The sequence below is a fragment of the Acomys russatus genome, chromosome 4 (genome assembly GCF_903995435.1).
Source record: "Acomys russatus chromosome 4, mAcoRus1.1, whole genome shotgun sequence".
In the NCBI taxonomy this organism is placed as follows: Eukaryota; Metazoa; Chordata; class Mammalia; order Rodentia; family Muridae; genus Acomys; species Acomys russatus.
The window spans coordinates 56,966,894-56,991,821 of NC_067140.1; the positions used below are offsets into that span (position 1 = coordinate 56,966,894).

At 40.2% G+C, this 24,928-nt stretch overlaps 1 protein-coding gene across 5 annotated transcripts in view; it reads right to left on the minus strand.

Moving 5' to 3' along the window:
• The window catches only part of Ttbk2 (tau tubulin kinase 2), a 115,731-nt gene that overhangs the window by 56,751 nt on the left and 34,052 nt on the right, over positions 1-24,928 (minus strand). For 3 of the 5 annotated variants that reach the window (XR_007830520.1, XM_051144447.1, XM_051144448.1), the window contains one exon: positions 2,449-2,522. The exons of 1 other annotated variant lie outside the window; for it this stretch is intronic. Coding sequence is in view for 3 of the 4 variants with exons in the window: in XM_051144447.1 (XP_051000404.1) it covers positions 2,449-2,522 (74 nt within the window). In the remaining variant the exon portion in view is untranslated. Of the gene's footprint in view, positions 1-2,448; positions 2,523-12,741; positions 12,835-24,928 lie in introns of all 5 variants that reach the window. One more of the 5 variants, XM_051144449.1, reaches the window with a different exon arrangement.

The following is a 24,928-nucleotide window of genomic DNA, read 5'->3' on the forward strand; positions in this document are numbered from 1 at the left end:
AGGAAAAAGCCCCTTCTCCATGATGTCTTAAATAAATACCCTTCAACTTAATGTCCCTCCTTCCTGTGTGTTCTTTTTCTCTTCTTTTTTTTTTTTTATATGTTGTTGTTGTTCTTTTTCAAGACAAGGTTTCTCTGTATGTACCTGGACTCACTTTGTAGACTAGGCTGGCCTCAAACTCACAGGGATCCACCTGCCTCCCTTCCCGAGTGTTGGGATTAAAGGCGTGCACCACCACACTGGTCCTATATTTTCTTATGCTCACTTCCTGTCCACTGGTTGCTTGTTCTGCATCTTGGCCTTTTTATTTAGCTCTGGTTTACAGAAAGCTCTTGGATTAAAGGTGTGTGCTAAGACTGAGTCACACAATTACTTGTTTACAATAAGCAGAAGCTCTTGCACTAATCGTGTGTGCTAAGACTGAGTCACACAATTACTTGTTTACAATAAACAGAAGCTCTTGCACTAATCGTGTGTGCTAAGACTGAGTCACACAATTACTTGTTTACAATAAGCAGAAGCTCTTGCACTAATCGTGTGTGCTAGGGTTGAGCCACATCATAACAAGAAACAGGTTTTTCCAGTTTACAATGTTGGGGCTCACAATGTGATCAAATATCCTGCAGCAACAACAACAACACAGCGTGCGGGTCAAATGGAAAGGTTCTTACAGCAGTCAGCGCAAGCTTGCCATACACACTTGCTACCTAGTATACACCAACCTCAAAGTTTCCCAGTATTAAGAACCTTATCATTTACAAAAAGGGAGATTTAGGTTAATTGCAAGAATGAGTATATTCTAACACTGAGATTAAAAAAAAAAAAAGCTTTTCTACATAGGTCTTAGTAATAGTTTGAAGAGAAAACTAAAGATATTTCTATCAGAACAAGAGCATCAGTGCTGGTTATAACCACCTTCAAGTTAATCCCATACAAATTAAAAACTCTTTTAGCTAGTTTTAACATTTGCAAACTGGAGAGGAAATCTGTTCTCCCCATCCCATAAAGCTATGGCGAAAGTCAATAAAACAGCCAGGCGTGGTGGTACACACCTTTAATCCCAGCACTTGGGAAGCAGAGGCAGGCGGATCGCTGTGAGTTCGAGGCCAGGTTACACAGAGAAACCCTGTCTCAAAAAACAAACAAACAAACAAAAAAGAGGCATAAAAATTTCAGACAAGACTATATGCATATAGTTCATATCAGTGGCCAATTTGAGAGAAATAAGGGAACACATTAGTGAACTGAAAAATGTAAACAGGTAACCACTTCAATATGCTAACTTGAGGTGGTGACACATGAAACTGTAGAAAGACTTCAAGGGACAGTGGGATGGATGACTCAGCAGGCAGAGGTCCTTGCTGCCTAGTCTGATACCTAAATTTAACCCCTGAAACCTACATGATAGAAGGAGAGATTCAACTCCCACAAGCTGTCTTCTGCCCTCCACACACATGTGGCATATTCCTCCAACCTCCAATGAATTAATTTTAAACAAGACCAAGCCAGCCATGGCAGCACACAACTGTAATCATAAAAATCAGGAGGCTAAGGCAGGAGGATCCTGAGTTTGAGGTCAATCTTAGCTACACAGTGAGTTCAGAATCATCTTGTGCTACTCAGTGAGTCCACATTTTATAGGTAACAACAACAAATATAGTATGCAGAAAGAGTAACATCTTTCAGTCTAAGTCAAATATTGAAGAATATTTGAGAAACAAAAAAGGCCTTCAGAAGAGAAGAGGAGAAACATTTAGGGCAGAGTTTATGAATCTAACTCACTGTCATGTAAGTAACATGGAAGAAAATAAAAGTATCCAAATGTCCAAATTGTGAGAACTGAAGATTCAGGCAGTGAGGTGAACCATTGTTTTAAATCTGGAGGCAACTGTGTACTGTGTGTGTTCAGGTGCACGGGCGATGCCAAGGAAAATGGAATAGTTTCCTGACTCTCCCTACTGTAGCTCTTACTCCCTTATTTTCTTCATGAACTCTTTCAATCTGACTCCATTCCCGTCTAAAGGGTAAGGACAACAAACATTATGCTGAGAGAAAGAGGAAGAGAAATAGTGTTCATCCTCTACTTCAACTAATGCTTATGGTTTTAACACAGTGTATGGGGCTTGAGAGCGTGAGGCCAGACTTGAAATGCCTGAGAGGAAAGGGGAAAAGGAAAGCAACACAGAAAGGCAAGGCTCACATTATAAACCACAACCCACTTTGAGATTAAATGCTATGCAATAATTACAACTGATAAAGGTACAGATAAACAAAAGTAGATATAATTTCATTTTTTGGAAAATCTATACCAGGATAAATTTCAACATATACAGTGTACAGCATTTGGGCATGATAATAAGAATGCTGCCATTTTTATTCCTGTTTACTGTAACTGGGTATTTTGATCAAAACTGAAAAATTTTAACACATACTTTCAAGGTAACATACCTGCAATTGCATGACCACATAGTTGAAGCGATCATTTCTCCCACAGCCAATAAATCTACAAACATGGTCTTTCCCTGGATGAAAAGAGAAAGAAAACAGTGGAAAAGAATGTACTATGGTTTCTCCTTATGAAAGTCAGTTGGGTTTCTGATTAGTACTCTATGACTTAATATAAACTATATAAAATGTGTCTTGAGACAATAAGAAACAGGAAATGTATACTATTTATTTTTAGCCTCCCATCACCAGGTCCTGCTCTGCTCTTTGCATATTCAAATAAATGTTAAATCAGTAAGTAAAAAAATAAATTAATAAGGGAATAAATAAAGGTAACTTATCTATAAAGGAAAATATTTTCAAAGTCACATAGAATTACCTTGAGTAGATACAGTAAGAACTGTGTTAGACAAACACTGAAGTGTATGCTCCTTCTGACATATGCCATTTACACTGCTGCAGCAAGTTATGTGATCAGCAAGGAGGTACTGCCTGGGATGGACAGAGGGGCTGAGAAAAGCAGGAAGAGACCCGAGCCGTCTCCTGATTTTAAAAAGCATACTTCTGTCCCAAAAGACAACCAAGTCCAGGGTAGAGCTCAACACCGAGAGCTGGGAGAGCAACCGCAGACGGTCCTGGAAGAACCGAGGTACTACACCAAGTCTTGTGCTCCACAGAGAAGACTCTCAAATACATGTATGTAGTGTTTTCCCACACTGGCTACTCAACTGATCAAAACCACCTAGGAAACAAAGATTCCTAAATGCCAAATTGCCTTCCAATCTATACAGGAAAGATACAGCTTCAAAAGTCTATAAATGGGCTGAGGGCTGACAGGGCAGAGGTAGAGAGGTTTAAGGCCAGCCTCTACTATACGAGTTCAAAGCCAGCCAGGGCTAAATAGTGAGACTCCATCTCAGAAGACAAAAACAGAAGCAGCGTGAAAACAAAGAAGAAACTTTAAAATATAAATCAGCATGCACAAAAATAGGGACCTTCAGGAAAATAGCTTTGCCGGGTGTGGTAGAGCACACCTTTAATCACACCACTTGAAAGGCAGAGGCAGGTGGATCTCTGAGTTCGAGGCCAGCCTGGTCTACAAAGGGAGTTCCAGGACGGACAGGGCTACAACACAGAGAAACCCTGTCTCAGAAAAAAAAATACTTCAAGAATACCCTGACAGGAAGAAAAGTTATCACAGAATTGACAAAATCTACAGAAGAGCTCAGCTCAGGAGATGGATGAGTGGGCAGAGTGCTTGCCGTGAGTGCATGAGGGAGGACCTGAATCCAGACCCTCAGCGCCCACATAAAAAGCCAGATGTGGTGATGCACACTTGTCTATGACTCTATTGAGGGAGAGGTGGAGACAGGAGGACTGTGAGGACTTGCTAGGCAAAACTCTGACTTTTCAGAGTCAGTAAGAGACCCTGTCTAAAGGGAATGAGGCAAAGAACAACAGAAGAGGATGCCCTCTACCTGCTGCTGGTCTATTCACAGGTGCACATGGTGGGCACACACACACATACACAAAAAAATGGCTACCCATATAAATAATTAGGCAGTCACTAGAAATGAAGGGGTAGAGGCCAATTGATAAAGGGTAAATGAAATGAGACAATGAAGGTGGACAATCTTTGAAGGTAGCTTATAAAATTAAAACAACAGTGACACACTAGAGGCTATAAAAAAATTAAAAGAAACTTCAAAAGTAATTTGTCCACTTAAGGTAAAAATATAGTCAAGTGAACACTGGGTGTGGTGATACACACCTGTAATCCCAGCACTCTGGGAGGCAGAGGCAGGTGGATCTCTATGAGTTTGAGGCCATCCTGGTCTACAAAGTTAGTCCAGGACAGCCAAGGTTACACAGAGAAACCCAGTCTCAAAAAAACCAAAAACTAAAAATAAAAATTCAGTTAATCGAACAAGGACATGGTGGTGTGCGCCTTTAATCTCAGACCTCTGGGAGGCAGTGGTAGGTAGGTCGCTGTGAGTTCAAGGCCAGTTTGGTCTACAAATTGAGTCCATCTAGGACAGCCAAGGTTACACAGAGAAACCCAGTCTCAAAAAACAAACAAACAAACAAAAATAGAATCAAGCTTTACTTTGGCTAATAATTTAACATCTTTGTTTGGTTTCGCTTTTGGAGACTGGGTTTTGTTAGCAGAGGAGGGCCCGGAAATTTCCATTCTCAAGCCAGGCGTGGTGGCTAAGGAGTGCTGAGAGGCAGAGGCAGAGGCAGGTGGATCTCTGTGAGTTTGAGGCCAGCCTGGTCTACAAAGTGAATCCAGGCCAGCCAAGACGTAGAAAAACCCTCTCTCAAAAAACAAAAACAAAACTCCATTCTCTTGCTTCAGATTCCTGAGTGTTGGGATTAATGTAATTTATCTGGATTATCAGTTACCACACTGAGGATCAATTAGCAACCTTTTCCTCAGCTTCAGTCACAAAAAAACTACAAAGCTTTAATTAATCAACTTGTTGCCAATACTTTGGGCCTCCACTTTCACTGCTGGAAATATACTGGAGTACAGCATTTGCCAGCATACATGAAACTTGAGGTTCTAGTCTTTTTTTTTTTTTTTTTTTTTTTTTAAGTTTTTCTTTTTTAGTTTTTCGAGACAGGGTCTTCTCTGTGTAGCCTTGGCTGTCCTGGACTTGCTTTGTAGACCAGGCTGGCCTCGAACTCACAGCAATTCCACTGCCTCCGCCTCCTGAATGCTGGGATTAAAGGCGTGTGCCACCACACCCGGCTGAGGTTCCAGTCTTAACACTGTTTAAAACAAACAAACAAACAAACAAACAAAAAAACCAAACCCCCCCAAACCAAAATGGAACAAGAAGATTCTTCCCTAGCACAAACTTTTTTTTTTTTTTTTTTTTTGGTTGGTTTTTGGTTTCTTGTTGTTGTTGTTTTAAAGATAGAATGTCAATCCTGCCTCAGCCTCCAAACTGTCAGATTACAGGAATGGACTACTGTGCCCAGCTCTTTGCAACATATACATCAAAGACATCTCAACCACATAAGAAGACAGCACTAGATACACTTCCTTGCAGAATGCTCCTCTAAAATACCTATATTATACTAAAACAATTTATCTCTTGCTATTAAAAACAACACCCTGATGTTTCTGTTGTTGTTTTGTTTTTGAGACAGGGTTTTTCTGTGTAGTCCTGGATGTCCTGGAACTCAACCGGTAGACCAGGCTGGTCTGAAATCATAGAGATCCGCCTCCCTCGTGCTGGGATTAATGGAGCATCACCACAGCTTGACTCACCCTGATGTTTTTGTGTGTCTGTTTAGCAGTGTTGGGGATGGACTAACTATGTACATTCTAGGCAAGTGCTCTGCCCTTAAGACTAATCTTCCTCAGCCTTTTGTTTTACGTTTCAACTTGAGGCAGTCTCAACGAGTTGTCCAAGCTAGTCTTGACCTTTTGATCCTATCTGCCTCCAGAATGCCAGAACTATAGGCTTGTACCCCACACTTAGCTTAAATTGCTCTGCTTTAAAAAACAAAAAGGAATTTAGATTTAAATAAATTAATGATTCTTTATTCAGCTATCAAAACATGGCAGTGGCAAATTTTTTAGTGCTTGTCAATACATTTCTATCACTTTAGGTGATAATTTATGGGTTCATTTTTTATACTTTATAGTATAGTATACTATTTTTCTTTTATATTTATGCAATTAATGAAACTATTTAATAAAGTTAACTCAATAAAAACGTATGTGTCTATAGCAGCTACGATTTAATGACAACAGTAACTCTTTACCAACACTAAAGCAACTGCTCAGATGACTTCTGTGGTGAACCCTGATGCTAGCCGAGGAGTACAGGGAACACGTACTGTCTGGGACCTAATGCAATACCTAATAAACAGTGAAACAATGTTTGCAAGTGAACAAATTAAGAGAATAGTTAATAAAATATGTATAATATTCAAGCAACTGTTCCATTTTATATATTTTCATGCATTCAATTCTCACAATAAAATAAGTATTAGCATTTCCTTTGTTTATCAGATACAGAAGTAGAGGATTAATTACTTAGTCCAAACTCTTACTGCTAGAAAATACTGGTGCAATTTGATTCCAAAGCTTTTATTCTTTAAAAAAAAAAAATTTTTTTTTTTTTTTTGTTTGCGTTTTGTTTCCTCCACCCCCTACCCCCCAGATAGGGTTTCTCTGTGTAGCCTTGGTTGTCCTGGACTCACTTTGTAGACCAGGCTGGCCTTGAACTCACAGAGATCTATTTGTTTCTGCCTCCCCGAAGTGCTGGGATTACAGGTGTGCACCACCACGCCTGGCTAAAAATTATAGTTATTTATGTACTTATTTATTGAAGGTGTGTATATGTGAGTATGCTGGACACTCATGTGGAGGTCAGAAGACAATTTGTGGCAGTCAGTTCTCCTCGATCATCTGGGTCCCAGAGATGGAACTCAGGTTGTAAGGCTTGGTAGCAAGAACCACCTGAGCCACCTTGCTGGCCCCAGAAAAACCTTTATTCTTAACCATTATATAAAAAACAAGTGCAACAGATTTTAAACTCAGGTAATATCTTGTTAATAAATATGAAAGCAAACCTAGGTCTGGTGGTATAGCTACCTGAGAGGCTATGGAGAAGAATGACAAGTTCAAGACCTGCCTGGGTTTCAGACTGAGTGAGAAGACACTGCCTAAAAACACAAAGTACAAAGTAGGCTTTGGGGATATAGCTCAGTGATAAAGCATCTGTCTAGCAAACATAAGGCTGTAGGGTCAACTCCTAGTACCTCCCCCACACAATTATTGAAACTACAAGGAACACAAAGACAAGAAGACACACACACACACACACACACACACACACACACACACACACACACACACACACAAACTATGTATTCACAATACAAGGTGAATTAAGTTCTCTGACCTTAAGTTCACAGGCCATAAACACAAAGAATTAACAGAATATAAAGCCTACAGCATTATAAGGTACAGTGAATACACAGAAGATTAAAATAAGTTATCCTAGAAGATCATGTGTAAATCAAATTACTACATTTTAAATTTACGAAAAGATTATTTAAAAATAAAACTTTTTTTCAACACAGAATTTCTCTGTGAAGATTTGACTCCCTGGACTTGCTTTGTAGACTGGGCTGGCCTTGAACTCACAGAGAGCAGCCTGCCTCTGCTCCTGAGTGCTGGGATTACAGGCGTGGGCCACTGCACACAGGTCCTAAAGATAGAACTATTAAGAATTAAGATTATATATATGTAAATAGTTTAAATCAGCCATAATGAACAAAATAATTTATGTCAGTTGCTGGAAAATGGAGCTAGAGATGTCATATTAAGTGAACTGGACAAGGCTCAGAAAGACAGACAGACAGACGTTTTCTCTTAATGTGACCGTGCACATGCATGTGCTATTACTTCTCTTCTTGCTCTGACACAGTACCTGACAAGCAGTGTAAGGAGGAAGAGGTGTGTTTGGCTCACAGGTGGAGGAGACATCATGCTGGGGAAACCATAACAATACCAGCAACAGACAGCTCATCACACTGTGTCCGACATCAAGCAACAGAGAGGAATGAATGCTAGCTCTCGGCTTGCTTTTTCCTTTTTATTCAGTTCAGAACCTAACCCCATGAAATGCTGCCACTCATGTTTCAGTCGAATCTTCCTACCTCAATTAACCTAATTCAGAAACTCCCTTAGCGACACACCCAGAGCCTTTTTAGTACTAAACACACACACACACACAAACACACACACACACACACACACGTCTGACCAGGCTTCTGAGTGCATCTCCCCGCCACAGAAACATATATAACATATAGCTGAAAGCAGAAAGGTGACGATTTCAGAAGATGAAGAGCACTAACCAGAGGGGCGGCGGCGGGGGGGGGGGGGGAGGGGAGGGGGATAGGAGTTGTTAATGGAGGAGATGTGCCAAGGTACCTTTTCTACTTGAGTGGAAATGTCATTATTCAGTAACAATCTTTAGAGAACTGCTCAAAACAAGCTGGGCATGGTGGCACATGCCTTTAATCACAGCACTCGGGAGGCAGAGGCAGGTGGATTGCTTTGAGTTCGAGGCTAGTCTGGTCTACAAAGCAAGTCCAGGACAGCCAAAGCTACACAGAGAAACCCTGTCTTGGGGAAAAAAGGAAAAAAAAAAAAAAAAAAAAGAAAAGAAAGGAAGGAAAGAAGGAAAAAGAAATGCTCAAAACTGACAAGGTGGAGAGTTGGGGGTTAAGGTAGGTGGCAGGAGTGGACACTGAGTTTTCCTTCATTGTCAATCGTACTAGATTTAGTCACCCACTGTGAGGGCATTTCCAGAAGAGAGACATACAGAAAGACAGCTTTTTACGTGGGGGGCAATATCCCATGCTGTGGGGTAAGGAAGAGGCAGGCGAAACAGGAGAGGACAAAGCCAGGCAGCAATGGCATTCTTCTCTCTGCTCCACCACATCCTCCATACCACAATGGACCCTCTTAGACCATGAGCCCAAGGAAAATTCTCCTCCCTTATGTTGTTTGATAAACATAAGGTCACAGCCAAAGAAAAGTAACAATACATGCCAATGTGCTGTAACATCAACTAGGGGAGGCCCTCCACTTCCATGGGCAGTAGCTCCAGAATCGGACATAAAACAGGATTGTACCTGCATATAACCTATTTTTATCCTCCTTGATTCTTGCATTACCTAGTCCAATGTAAAGGTTAGATATATGGTTGTAATCTTGTTTGGGAAATATAACAAGGAAAAAAGTACACATTTGTTGGGTTCTGATCTAATTTTTCCTTCCTTCCTTCCTTTTTTGTTAAATACAAGGTCTCACCATGTAATTCTGGAAGAGGTCTACCTGCCTCTGCCCTAAGTGGCACCACAGTTGATTCTTTTTCTTTTTGAGAAAACATAGCCCAGGCTGGCCTTGGGCTAAAGAGCTGAGGTTTATGTGGTGCTGAGATCACAGCCAGCTCAGGCCTCTGACAAGCATTGTACCATCTAACTCAGTTACACTCAGTGTCCAAGGAACCTTCTTGTTTGTTTGTTTGTTTTTGAGATAGGGTCTCTCTTTGTAGTCCAGGCTATCCTAGAATTCACTATATAGAACAGGCATATTTCAAACCCACAGAGCTCTGCCTCCTGAGAGTAAAGGTGTGAGCCACTATGCTATACAGCTTCCAAAAATGTTCCATCTCCAATTGGTTGAATCCATACACATGGAACTAATGGATATGAATGTCAGAAGAAATATTTATTTTTGCCCTTATATCTATCAATTTATAAAAGCTTTAGGGTTTTCTAAGTGACTGAAAAATATCTTTTGCTTCGTATAGGCCTATAAACGATATCAAGATGGCTCCAGTCACCATAAAAATGAATTGACCAGAATATTTAGAGTACAACTTTCAAGCCCACTCATTAGCAGGGAAGTGGGCTGAGGGAGGCTAGAAGCTAAGCTCTGTAAAACTCTTGAACAGGACTTAAGGCCACCTAGGTTGCTGAGCAAGTGAAGGAGTTGACCCGGTATAAACCCAAAGACTGCATGAAAGATGCAACCTCCATATCTAGCCCTAGGTATCTCTTCAGCTTATCTTTGTATCTTTTACAATGTCCTTATAATAAACCAGGGAACTTATTTTTCAGACCACAAGAGACACTTGACCATGAGATTCACCCAGTTTTTAGAGCAGTAAAACAAGGAAAAATTATTCTGAACCGAATTAGAATATAATAAAATATTTATTAAAATATAACAAAATACAGTAATATTAAACAGTGTTATCTCAGCAGGAGGAAAGACTTAAGAGACTCAAGCACTTTTCTAGTTTCTTCGGCTGGCACACTGAAGACATCAATAAGTGACCTCTTTGTTGATGCCTGATGAACAGCAATCGGACCATAAGGTGCACCCTAATTTCCCCCACTTTTGGGGGGGGGGAGTGCATCTTAGGGACTGAAAAATGTGGTAAGTGCTTCTCCCAGTTCTACAAACCATGTAGCAAATTAGTTGAACCCAAAGAAGGGGTCATGAGATCTACTAGAGAATTATTTGGTACACGGGGGAAATCCCTACAAATCTGGTGACAGTGTCTTATGTTGAAGGTAAGATCACAAGGAAAGCACACTCCATTTTCCCTCCTACAGTGTCATTATGCAATTCAGATTTGACTCATTATTAGATAATGGATGCAGTAAAGAGTCATCCAGTATTTTCAACAATAAAGCTACATGGTCCAGACTCTGTTTTGGAAAAGTAATGCATGTTATGATGGGAGCCAAGGGAGTCAACTAACCAGTGAGCTAAGAATAAAGAAAGTCTAAGTGAATCATTGGAAGTAAAAATTTCTTTTTAAAGTTTTCAATTTAAGAAACAGATGGTAAGGGTTGGAGAGATGGCTCAGTGGTTAAGAGCAATGGCTGCTCTTCCAAAGGTCCTGAGTTCAATTCCCAGCAACCTCATGGTGGCTCTCAGCCATCTATAACGAGATCTAGTGCCCTCTTCTGGCGTGCAGGTGTACACGTAGGCAGAACACTGTATACATACATAATAAATAAATAAATCTTTAAAAAAAAAAAAAAAAAAAAGGAAACAAATGGTAAGCCAGGCAGTGGTGGCACACTTCTTTAATCCTAGCACTCGGGAGGCAAAGGCAAGCGGATCACTGTGAGTTGTGGGCCAGCCTTGTCTACAAAGCAAGTCTAGGACAGGGAAGGCTACACAAAGAAACCCTGTCTTGAAAAAAACAAACAAACAGTCTGTGTTATAGCTCAACAATAGAGCAGCTGCCTAACAAGTGCTAGATTCTGGCTAGATCCACAAACCAATAAGTAGAATGTGCAGGAAGGGGGGTGGGGTAAATAGTGAACTAAGACACTCAGCTGTTTAAAGAAGAAGTTTAGTTTAAAAGAACTAGGCCAGCTGGGCGTGGTGGTGCACTGGGGTCAGGGGGCCTAAGCTAATGTTAGAATACCAGCAGGACACTAATGAAAAAATAATTCTTTAGGGGTCTAAGCCACAAATGTGAAACTGACAGACTTTTATACCTTCTAGTTTCCACATTAGGATTTAAGCAAAGGGCCAATAAGGGGGCTCAGTGGGAAAGGTACTTGCTGCATTAAGCCTGAAGACCTAAGTATGATCCTGGGGTCAAGTGAAGCCACCACTACCATCCCTACACACACACACACACACACACACACACACACACACTCTCTCTCTCTCTCTCTCTCTCTCTCTCTCTCTCTCTCTCTCACACACACACACACACACACACGAAATATTGTTGGCTAGTTTTATGTCAACTTGACAGAAGCTAGAGAAAAGAGAACCACAAATGAGAAAACGCCTCCGGAAGACTGCCAGCAGGCACGTCTGCAGGATACTGTTTTGCTTTACGATTAATGTGGGCCTGGCTCACAGTAGGTGGTGCCATCCCTGGGCAGGTGGGTCCTGGGTGCTATAAAAAAGCAAGCCAGTAAGCAACACTTCTCCATGGCCTCTGCTCTTGCCTGTGCTGGCTTCCCTCAGCAATGGAGTGTGACATAAAAGTTATAAGATGAAACAAACTCTTCCCTCCATAACTTAGTCTCTCTTTTTTTTTTAAAGATTTATTTATTTATTATGTATACAGTGCTCAGGCCAGAAGAGGGCACCAGATCACATTATAGATGGTTGTGAGCCACCATGTGGTTGCTGGGAATTGAACTCAGGACCTCTGGAAGAACAGTCAGTGCTCTTAACCTCTGAGCCACCTCTCCAGCCCCCCATAACTTACTCTTGTTCATGGTATTTACTCCAACAATAGAACCCTAAGATAAAAATTGTATATACATATATACACAGATATATACATATAGATAGATAGATAAATATGTGTGTGTGCATATATATATAATTTAAAGCAAAACTAACAATGATAAATAAATTATAGTCTCACAAAAATAATGGGGAAAAAGATGATACAATCCCTATTAAAATCCTACCTGACTTGTTTGCAGAAATGATCAAGCTGATTCATATGAAGTCACAAGGGACATAAATGGTCAAAATAACATTGAAAAATAAAAAGTTAAATCAGTCACAATTCTTCACTTCAGATTTTACTTAACAGCATAATTAACTTTAATCAAGACAGTGTAGTACCAGCTACACTATATAGGTGAAATAAAATCCAAATTTCAAAACTGTCACCCCTCCCTCCACCACAAACATTCCAGGCCTCTTCCATTGCTCTTGACTACCCTTGACAGTGAGACCCTATTGCTGAAGAAACCACATACCTGAGTATGGACATGGAGAAATCAAGCTGGTACCAACCTGGAAGCTTCATTCCTACTGGCTAGCTTTCATAGTGCTGGAAGATTCTATGCACACTACCGGGGGAGAAAAGTCATCATCAGTCTTGCCCAGCTGTGACCCCTGGGAGCTACAATAATGACTGGCCTGGCAAAGCATGCCCCCACTGTGCTGCAATAGTGGCAGGAATGTTGACTGGATTTAAATTTTGTTCCATAAGATTGACCCCATGCCTGGTGCTATTAAACAGGGTAAAACTCTGTCACTGGCTAAGTCACAGGCCCTAGGTGAGGACCTACTATTATTTAGCTAAACTGACACTGTATTAAACTGACTCCATTAGGGCTTATCATTATACCCAGATTAATGTGTGTCTCAACCCTCATCAGAGAACTGTCTTCACAGTAGATGAATATTAACAGAGACAACTGGTCAACATTCAGAGAATAATAGACCAGAGAGTACTCAGCTCTAGATGGAACAACTATCTGGGCTTGGAGGCACACCCCTTTAATCCCAGCACTCAGGAGGCAGAGGCAGGTGGATCGCCGTGAGTTCCAGGACAGCCTGGTCTACAACGTGAGTCCAGGACAGCCAAAAGGACACAGAGAAACCCTGTCTCAAACAACCAAAAATAAAAATAAATAAATAAATAAATAAACGAGTCAACTATCTATCTCTCACAGACACAACTCAGAGATTATCATGGGAAAAGGAGTATAAAAGCCAGAGTGAATGGATCTGTAGTGGATTAGTATTTGTTGTACATGACAGCACAGTTGCACACATGAACTTACAATGGCTAGGACTGCATGTAAAAGACCTGTACAACATCAAGTCAGCCAAAATCTCAGCATGGATTGGGGGAGGAACTCAAGAAATCTCACCCCTATTTGAAGAGCTACTGGCAGTTGATGTTAACTAGGATGGGAAAAGTCACTTTACTTGAGGGTTAGGGGCTCACAGAGGCTAACTATGCTCTAGAGCAGATGGTACCACACCCATTTCCTGCCAGAACCCTCTTTCCTACCCGTAATTAATTTTTTAAAGAGAGAGCATGGATTGGAGATGGCCTAGAGTTGCTGTCTTCCCACAGGACCTGGTTAAGTTCCCAGCACCCACATGGCAGCACACAACCATCTGTAACTCCACTCCCAGGGGCTCCTATGACTTTTTCTGGCCTCTGCAGACACTGCACACAGACATGAGGCAAAGTACCCATAGATAAAATAAAAATAAATATAAAAAGAAAAAAAGAGAGAGAGGGTACATGAAGTTGGGAGGGAAAAGTGCAGGACAGGGGAGGAAGTAGAGGGTAAAGAATTGGGGATTAGCTAGATCGAACACATCCTTTGTATGTGCAGTGGTTTGAATAAGAATGACCCACAAAAGGCTCATATATTTGAATGCTTGGTCCCTTGTTGGCTGAACTATTTGGGAAGGATTAGAAGGTGTGGCATTGTTGGAAAAGGTATATCACTAGGGGTGGGCTTTGAGGTTTCAAAAAACTGTGCCATGCCCAGTTTGCTCTCACTTTCTGCCTTGTGCTTGTGGCTCAAAATGGAAGCTCCTTAGCCTGCCTGCCTGCTGCTCTAACCTTCAGAAACTGTAAGCACCTAACTAAATGCTTTTATAAGTTGTTTTGGTCATGGTGTTTTGTCATAGTAATAGGAAAATAAGACAGTAGCCAGGCGCGGTGGCGCATGCCTTTAATCCCAGCACTCAGGAGGCAGAGGCAGGCAGATCTCTGTGAGTTTGAGGCCAGCTTGGTCTACAAGGCGAGTCCAGGACAGCCAAGGCTACACAGAGAAACCCTGTCTCAAACAAACAAACAAACAAACAAACAACAAAAGTAAGATAGCATGTATGGAAATAAAATAACAGCTTTTAATAAAAAATATGGGAGAAAACCCTAATTTTTAGTTAACTGATTTTTGTCAAGGTTGTCAAATATTTTAGTGGTGAAAATGGTATTTTCTCTTATTGGTACCAGAAAAACAGGACTGGATATCCACATGAAAAAGAATAATTTAGACTCACATAAAGTAAAAATGTATTGAAGTGGATTAACATAAAATATTAAGTGACAATTATAAATCTCTTAAAGGTGTGTAAAAGTTTTTGCACCTTCCAGTTATGCAGATTTCAGCTGTGATATGAAAAACAATGCCCAAACTATATCATTGAAAGCAAGTAGTAATAACACCCTCTTTAATGCGCCAATCTTCAATTTTTTGTTTTACTTAATTTTAAAAGATGTATTTATGTAGCATGTATTTTTAATACCTATTTTATTTTAGTTTCTTATACCTCTACCTCCCTTCCAGGCCCCCCTCACACTAGGTAGGAGAGAAAGGTTAGAAGGGAGAAGGGGCGTGGGTCTCTTTACTACTTCCGACTGGTTAGGGTTGTTGGGTTCTTTGGGGGAAATTCCAATCTTCATTTTAGGATATCTCCAACTTCTCATCAGACTACCTCAACAACAACCAGGTGCCACAGAGGGGAGTACCAGCAGCTTTCTTTGTCAGCATTTTCTTCATGAGTCCTCTTTCTGGGCTCTGATATTTATATCATCCATCCAGTCCTCAGCGTTCCTCTCTATCAGCTGGCAAAGACCACACCCCGCCAAGGTGATTATAGTCAACAGCTGTAAACAAATTAAAAGCAGCTCCATATCCCACACTGGGTTTTTAAAGAAACCAAAACTTCCACTATATATTTATTACTTTATGTGTGTGAGTGTTTTGCCTGCCTGTCTGTGCGGTCATAAAGACCAGAAGAGGGCATTGGATCCCCTGGAACTGGAGTCATAGAGAGCTGGAAGAGCAACCAGTGCTCTGAACCACTGAGCCATCTCTCCAGTCCCTGACTTTTTGTCTTTAAGACAGAATCACAAATAGAGGCCTTGAACTAATGATCCTCTTGCTTCTATCCCTCAAGTGATGAAGAGAACTGACTCATGCATCTGTCCTCAGACCTTCACACACATGTTGTGGCACACTTATGTATCCTCTCCCACATAGTCACAAAATAACTCTTTTTTTTTTTTTTTTTCCCAATACAGGGTTTCTCTGTGTAACGCTCTGGTTGTCCTGGAACTTGCTCTGTAGACCAGGCTGGCCTCGAACTCACGGAGATCCATTTGCCTCTGCCTCTCGGGTGCTGGGATTAAAGACATGCACCACCATCTCCTGTCTTAAATCTAATATTTTTATGAGCAAGAAAAGAGGCTACTATAGATGGCTCACTGGGGAAGAGTGCTTGTTGTACAAGTAGTGGGGACCCAAGATCAAGTCTTCAGCACTTATATAAAACATCCAGGCATTGGGGAGCAGAGATCGGAGATCCTGGGAGCTTGCTGGTGAGCCAGCCTAGCCAAAGCAGTAAACTCCAGGTTCAGTGAAAGACCGTATCTCAAGTGAATAAAGGGGGTGAAAGATGAAGACACAGTGTCTCCTTTGTCTTCCACACGGGCTGATACAGGCATGCACTCTCATACACACACACATACCATCAACTCACACATAAAAGAAGAAAAACAATTTGAAATCCAGTCAAGAGACAGCTATGAGACTTAAGGAATAAATTTCTGGCCAACTAAAAGCCAGGAAATACTATAATTCTGTAAAAACTGTACTGCTGGAATGCCACAGAAACACCAAATTAGCCCTAGTTTTGTCAGTCTAACATCTGTTCCTCCTATACTGCCTGTTCCCCAACAAAAGAAACAACAACAACAACAAAAAAGAATTATCTACTACCCTAGTGAAACTCTTCAAATCTCTCTACCACAACAGAAAAACTAAGGATGAGTACTGTCTTCAAAGAATTTTGTTAATTTCAGCCATTCTAATGGTATGCAGTGGTATCTTTGTGTTATTCTAATGTTTAGCATTACATTTTCTACTCAATATCTTAAATTTACCTACTAATGTCTATTAAATTTTTTCATTACAATATTTTTTTTTACACTGGGCAGTGGTGCACACCTGTAATCCCAGCACTTTGGTAGGTAGAGGCAGGCTGATTTGCTGTTAGTTCAAGGCCAGCCTGGTCTACAAAGCAAGTCCAGGACAGCTGGGAAACCCTATCTTAAAAAACCGTGTGTGTGTGTGTGTGTGTGTGTGTGTGTGTGTGTGTGTTGTATTTCAGAATACTTTACATATTCCATCTGTCTGTTACAAGTGCATGATTTTCAAATACTTGTTCCCTGTTTGAGACATTGTCAGGGTCTCACTGTGCAGTCCAAGCTTACCTTAAAGTTTTGTTCCTCTTGCCTCAGTTTCCTAACTGCAGCTATTACAGGTGTGTGCCAACATTGACTCATCCTCCCCACTGTCCCAGGTAGAGTTTCTCTGTGTAGCCTTGGCTGGCCTAGAACTCACAACAATCCACCTGCCTCTGCTTCCCAGAGTGTAATCCCTCCCAGAGGGAAAACAGGCACAAGCCACCACACACAGCTTCTGGCTTCATTCTCATGGTATCTTGCAAACAAATCTTTTAATTTAACAAAGTATAATTCATCATTTTTCCTTTGTTTTGATTTTTTTCTCCTTTTATGAGTCATAATTTTAATATCATCCAATGAACTTCTTGGCAAAATCAGATCATAAAGAGTTTATCCTGTTTTGTATAAAATGTTGAATAGCTTTTTTAAAAATCCCATTTAGATGACTCATCCAAATATATTTTATATAATGTAACAGAGGTTAGGTTCAAGTTTATTACTTTGTACTTGACAGGCTACATTGCTGGACTGATCTCACGGCTTTGCAATTTCTGGGCAAGCTTTCTAGCCCTGCATTCCACCACAGCTCCTGAATGGGTCTACTTCTAAAATCCATTTTCTATTCCAATGATCTGTATGTCTATCCTTCCGCCAATACAACCCTGACTGTGTTTTGCATTGTTTAAAACATTTTCTTCATTTTTTAATGCTTATATTTTAATTGACAAATTCTTATGTAAATACAAAGCTTAAAATACATACACATTGTGAATTATCTCAACCAAGCTAATATGTTGTGTATTATCACATACTCAAAACTTTGTTGTTGAGAAAGCATTTAAAATCTTATCTGTAGAGCTGGGCAGTGGTGGTGCACACCTTTAATCTCAGCACTTAAGAGGCAGAGGCAGGTGGATCTCTGGGTTCTAGGCCAGCCTGGTCTACAAAAAGAGTACCAGGACAGCCAAGGAGAGAGAGGAAGGAGAGAGAGGAGAGAGAGTAGGGAGAGAGAGAGAGAGAGAGAGAGAGAGAGAGAGAGAGAGAGAGAGAGAGAGAGAGAGAGAGAGGGGAGAGATATTCCCAAATCACTTTTGAGCTACAAAGTAACCATGCATGATGCCCGGCCTTCTGCTGGGCAGCAAGTCTTGGAGGTCCTTACATGAAAGGGCCTGGAGAGGGCAGTACTAGCTCCAGGATGACTTGTTCAAGACTATCCCTGCATAAGTAACTTCCCTTTCTCTTTGTCTAATATGGCCAGTGCTGCAACTCCATTTTTTCTTTTTAAAAGTTTTTCCAAGACAGGGTTTCTCTGTGTAGTCTTGACTGTTCTGGACTCTCTTTGTAGAGCAGGCTGGCCTAGAACTTGTAGAGATACACCTGCCTCTGACTCTGCCTCTCTGAGTGCTGACATAAAGATTAAAGGCCTGTGTCACCACATCTAGTTGTGGTGGTGGGGTTTTTTTTAATGATTTATTTTTATTTTATGCGTACTGCCTGCAAATATGTCTGTCTGAGAGTGTTGGATCCCCTGGAACTGGAGTTACAGACAGTTGTGAGTTGCCATGTAGGTGCTGAGAATTGAACCTGGGTCTTATAGAACAGCCAGTGCTCTTAACTGCTGAGCCACCTCTCCAGCCCCTAAGGCAGTGATGTTTAAATGAACAAAATTTATCACTTTGAAATTTATGAGAACATACATATGAACTGGAAAACTTATCTATAAAGTATGTTCTTTTACATCTTATTAGAGTACGGTGTACATGAGCATATGTACATTTTCAAATGTTTTCTCACATTTTACTCAATGAGACAACTTCTCAAACAAACCTAGCCTACTCAGGGACCGCACTATAGGCAGCCAACATGTGCACTTGAGATTTATGTGAGCTCTGATGATTCGGACTCCAGTCCTCATGCTTGCCCAAGCCAGCCACTCAGCCATCTCCCCAGAATATTCCTAAAGAACTGTTGTTACATTTATATGTACAACTTCATACAAACAGAAGCAAATGAACAACGTATAAGCTTTTAAAAATCCTAAATCGAGCTGGGCATGGTGGTGAATGCCTTTAATCCCAGCACTTGGGAGGCAGAGGCACTGTGAGTTCAAGGCCAGCCTGGTCAACAAAGAGTCCAGGGCAGCCAAGGCTACACAGAGAAAGCCTGTCTCGAAAAACAAAACAAACAAAAAAGCCAAGTGATTGTGGTGCACACCTTTAATCCCAGTATTCAGGGGACAGAGGCAGGACAATCTCTGTGAGTTCAAGGCCAGCCTGGTCTACAGAGTGACTTCCAGGACAGCCAGGGCTACACACAAAAAAACCCTGTCTCAAAATGCAAACACAAACAAACATTTATTTATTTAATGTGTGTAGTGAGAGCGTGAGCACCAAGGTATGTGTGTATAGGTCAGAGGACAGGTTGCAGGAGTCTGCTCTCTATTTCATTATGTGGAACTCTGGTATTGAACTCTTTTTTTTTTTTTTGGTATTGAACTCTTAAGCTTTGTAATAAATACTTTTACCCACTGAGCTATCTCCTTGGCCCTATTTTCAAGTTCTAAAAAACAACTAATGCTAATCCAGATTACTACATTCAATAAAGATATCTGTTATAAATTGAAGGAGAAATAAAGTTTCCATGATATAAACATAATAAAGGAATCTATGATCCTAAACCAGATTACAGAAAATACTTGAAGGATTCTTCAAACTGAAAAGAAAAACAAATTCATCTATGAAGTAGGTGACACCAGGATAACCGTTACACACGATCACTATAGAAAACAATAAAATGACAGCAATCAATGCACACTTTTAAATAATAACTAAGTATTAGTGGCCTCTATCCCCCAATCAAGACACAGAGTAGATCAAATGCAGTAACCATGTATTTGCTGCCTCCAAGAAATACACAAAAGACAGATACTACCTTAGGGCTAAAGAATGGAAAAGAGTATTCCAAGTAAATAGATTTAGGAAACAAGCAGGTGTTGTGTTGCAGGATATTTGATCCCTTTGTGATCCCTGAGATTGAACTGTAAATCCCTGTTTCTTGTGGTTGAGCCCTAACACACCTTTAATCCAAGAGCTTTCTGTTTATTGTGAACAGGTAATTAAGGTGTGATTCAGACAGCCTTACACACATCTTTAATCCAAGAGCTTTCTGTACACAGGATTTACTAAAGTTAACCCTTGGTCAAGAGGCGGGGCAAGAAACAAGCTGATGGATTAAAGAGTAGGAGGGGCTTTGAGTTGAGAGGTATTTAAGACAGAGTGTAGAAGTAGAAGGGGTCTTTGGCAATTTTAGCTTAGCTCTCTAGCTCTCGAGCTCCTTGGCTCGTTGGCCTTTGGCTTTTTGGGCCTTGACCTGGTTTGTTTTGTTTTGGTTTTTTGGCCTTTTCCTCCTGGGCTGTCAGCTGAGCTAGTGAGCCTTTTGGGCCTTCTCCAATGGGACATAAGCTGAGTAGGAAGTTCAGCTGGTTGTTTTCTCTGCCTCTCTGAGCTAGCAGGTTTTTCACCACAGCATCTGGTTCCTGAGTCTTTATTGGTAAAATAGAATGATCTGGTATTTTCAATTAAAACAACACTATTGCTTTTCTAATATCTAACAAAATGGACTTCAACCCTAACAGTGAGGAAAGATAAAGATGCTGATAAGGGAACAATCCATTAGGAAGGAAGACATTACCCTCCTGAAACTATATGCCACAAACACAGGTGTATCCAGTTTCATAAGACAACATTATTAGATGCAAAGCCACAGGTTAACTTAGCACAACAGCAGTGGGTGACCTCAATACCCCACTCTCACCAACTGACATGTCTTCTAACAAAGACTAACACAGAAATACATAAATTAAATCATCAAGTAGACTTAACAGACCTCTACAGGACACTCTATCCACAGGCCACAGGATATATGTTCTTTCTCAGCAGCCTTTGGAATATTCTCTAAAACAGACCACATATTAGGACAAAGAGCAAGTTTCAACAAATACAGGAAGACTGAAATAATTCCTGCATGGCAAACAATGGAGTAAGACTACACATCACCAACAAGAAAACCCTTAAAACATAAGCTCATGGAGATTAAACAACACACTATTGAATGATGAATGATGGTCCTTGAAGAAATCAAAAGGGCAATAAAAATTCTTAAAATCAAATAAAAATGAAAACACAACGTATCAAAACTCCGAGATACAATGAAAACAATCCTAAGAGGAGAGTTTAAAACTCTAAGTGCCTGCTCAAATAAATAATGATACTTCCAAGAGATCTGGAAATTGAAGAGCAAGTCATATATTAAATAAGTAGATTAGATAGACATCACTATAATCAGGGAAGAAATTGATGAAATTGAAACAAAATATGAAGAATCAATGAAGCAAAGAGCTGGTTCATTGAAAAATAAAAAAGATTGTCAAGATCTTAGCCAAACTAACCAAATAAAGGTATAAATTAATAAAACTGGAGATGAAAATGGAGCCATTGTGAAAGATACTGATGAAATTCAGAAAATCACTAGGTCTTCCCTTGAAAGCACAATGCCAATAAGTTGGAAAATCTAAAAGAAATAAATTTCTAGATGCATATGACATGCCAGATTAAATCAAGATAAGACAATTTAAACAGATCTATAACAAACTGTGAAGTTTAAATGATAATTTAAAGTCTCCTGGCTAAAAAAAATACATGGCCCAGATGGTTTTACTGGTAAATTTTATCAGACCTTCAAAGAACACTAAAGCTTCTCAAACCATTCCATGAAACAGAAAAGGAAATGTCACTGATATCAAAACAGATAAAAGATAAAATTATAGGCCAATCTTCCTGAAGAAATTTGGAATAGAAGGAACAAATCACAACATAAAACCCACTATATATGTCAAGCCTACAGCTATGATCTAAATGGGGGAAAGGCATTTCAGTTAAAGTCAGGAACAAGATAACAAGTGTTCCACATTTTCCATTCTTTTTCAATGTCGTACCAGAAAAGCAAAGTGACGAGCAGAGCAAACGACAGGGATACGAGGAGGAAAAGGCCACAGTGTCTCTATTTGCAGATGACATGACTCTCTGTACGTGAAAACCTGCAGACCCCACTAGAAAACACTGAAGAGCTAATAAACCTTTTCAGCCGAATAGCAGCATACAAAATTAACACACACAGTTACTAGCTTTCCTATGTAACAACGACAAACTGAAAAGCATCAGAGAAACATTCACATTCACACCCACTGTGCTGGTTAGTTTTGTTTGTTTGTTAAAATGACACAAGCTAGGTTCATCTAGAAAGAAAGAACTTAATTGAGAAAATGCCTGCCCCAAAATGGCTTGCAGACAAGTTGTGTGAAGCATTTTCATGATTTATTATTGATGTGGTGAAGTCCACCCCACTTTGGGCGAGGTGGTATAAGAAATCAGGCTGAGCAGTTAAGTAAGCAGTATTCTTCCACAGACTCTGCTTCAGTTCCTGCCTCCAGGTTCCTACCTTGAATTCCTTGATGTCCCTTCATGATGAACTGTAAGCTGTAAAATGAAATAAACCCTTTTTTCCACATGTTGTTTTCGGTACTGTCACAGTAACAGAAAGTGAACTAACACATAGTCTAAAAAACAAGGAAACAAAACAAAAATAACTCTGAAATAAACCTAAGCAAGGATATAGAAGGCCTCTGCAATGAAAATATTGCAAAACGCTGAAGAATTGAGGAAAACAAAAGATGAAAGGACCTATCATACTCATAGATTTCAAGAATCAATATTCTGAAAATGGATGCCTTACCAAAAGCAATCTACAGATTAAAGTAATCCCCATCAAAATCCCAGTGACTCTCTTTAGAGAAACAGGAAAAAAACAAAAAAACAACCGTTCTTAAAATTTATTGTCAGCCCTTTAACAAGGAAGCTTCTCTTTGCAACATACAGAGACCATTCCAGAAAACAACAACCAATCAAAATTCAGACTTATGAAGCCCATTCCCAATTAGTACATCTACAAAACACTCCTGTACTTAAGGATCAGAGAACATTATGGAAGAGGGGGCAGAAAGAGTCTAAGAACCACAGGATCTTGCTATGGCATTGTGTCTCCTAGTAATGCCAGAAGCTACACCCATAAAGTCTCACTAACTTGACTGCCTAAATGAGTTGAACAAGTACAAAAATAAGCATATTAAAGATATTGGGGGGAGCAGGGGGAGACACAAGGCTTCAACCCTATACAAAGAACTACAGGCAACTAAGGAATGCCAGAGTGTGAGAAATAAGTCTTCTCCAGGGAAGAAGACATCAATTGGCTGTCCAACACCAAATGCTCAGCCCTGAAAACACATATGAATAACATTATACAGACTGAGCAATATATTTTAAAATATATTTGAAACATATACATATATACATGTAGCAAAAAATAAAAAAAGAGGCAATGAATTTGAAAAAAATATAAAAACAATGAGGGGTATATGGGAGGCTTTGGAAGGTGAAAAGAGAGGGGAGAAGTATATAATCTCAAAAACAAAGGAAAAATAATTGTCAGGCGTGCTGGCACATACCTTTAACCCTAGCATTGGGAAGGCCAAGAGACATATCTCTGTGTTCTAGGCCAGTCAGAGTCACATACTGAGACTCTGTCTTTAAAATAAATAAATGATAAACAAATTTTTTAAAAAATCTATTATGAAAACACATATGAATCCAGATACCCAAATCAATTCTAACAATAAAAAATTAATACTGAAGCTGGGTGCAGTGATGCACGCCTTTAATCCCAGCACTCAGGAGGCAGAGGCAGGGGGATCACTGTGAGTTCAAGGCCAGCCTGGTCTACAAAGTGAGTCCAGGACAGCCAAGGCTACACAGAAAAACCCTGTTTTAAAAAACCAAAACCAAACAAACAACCCTTCCCTCACCCCAAAAAAACGTAATACTGGAAGTATCGCCATACTTGATTTCAAACTGTACTATAGAGACAATAGTAACAGCATAATATTAGCCAAAACAAACTAAAACATAGACATACATACATACACATTAAGAGAATACAATAGAGGACTTAAGTATAAATCCGCACAGCTAAGACTACCTGGTTTTTGACAAAAATACACACTGGAGAAAAGACAGCCTCTTCAACATGTGATGCTCGGAAAAGCACACATCCACATGTGGAAGAATGAAACTAGGCCCTTTCTTCTCACCATGCATGAAAAACAACTCCAGATGGATCAAGCCCCTCAACATAAAACTTAAAGCCTGAAACTGCATGAACAACAGTTTAAGGTGCCAGTACAGGCAAAGACTCCACTCAGGAAATAAGGTCCACAATCCACAAATGGGACCTCATGTGCAGAAAGCTTCTGCACAAAGGAAACTGTCAATCAAATGAAGAGACAGCTTACAGAGTGGGAGAAAATCTTTGCTAGACATCCATTTAAAAGAAGATTAATACCCCAAATATACAAGAACGAAGCAACAAAACAAAAACAATTTTAAAACAGACTAAGGTAGCCGGGCGGTGGTGCCGCACGCCTTTAATCCTAGCACTTGGGAGGCAGAGGCATCTCTGTGAGTTCGAGGCCAGCCTGGTCTAGGAAGTGAGTTCAGGACAGTCAGTGCTACACAGAAAGACACTGTTTCAAAAAGCCAAAACAAACAAACAACAAAAAAATTGACCAAGGAACTGAACAGAGTTCTCAAAAGAAGAAATTTTTTTAAATGGACAACACATATTTTATACTGTTCAACATCTTTAGCCACTAGGGAAATACAAATTACGACTCCTTTGGGATGGCTAGCATTCATGCAAACACATGGCAAGAACGCTGACAGGTTGTAAGGAGAGTAAGGGAGACAGACTATAGCTCTTGTTCACTAGAGTGTCATGGGAACTAACCCAGCCACTGTGAACATGGTGTCGAAGTTGCTCCACACACTGAAATC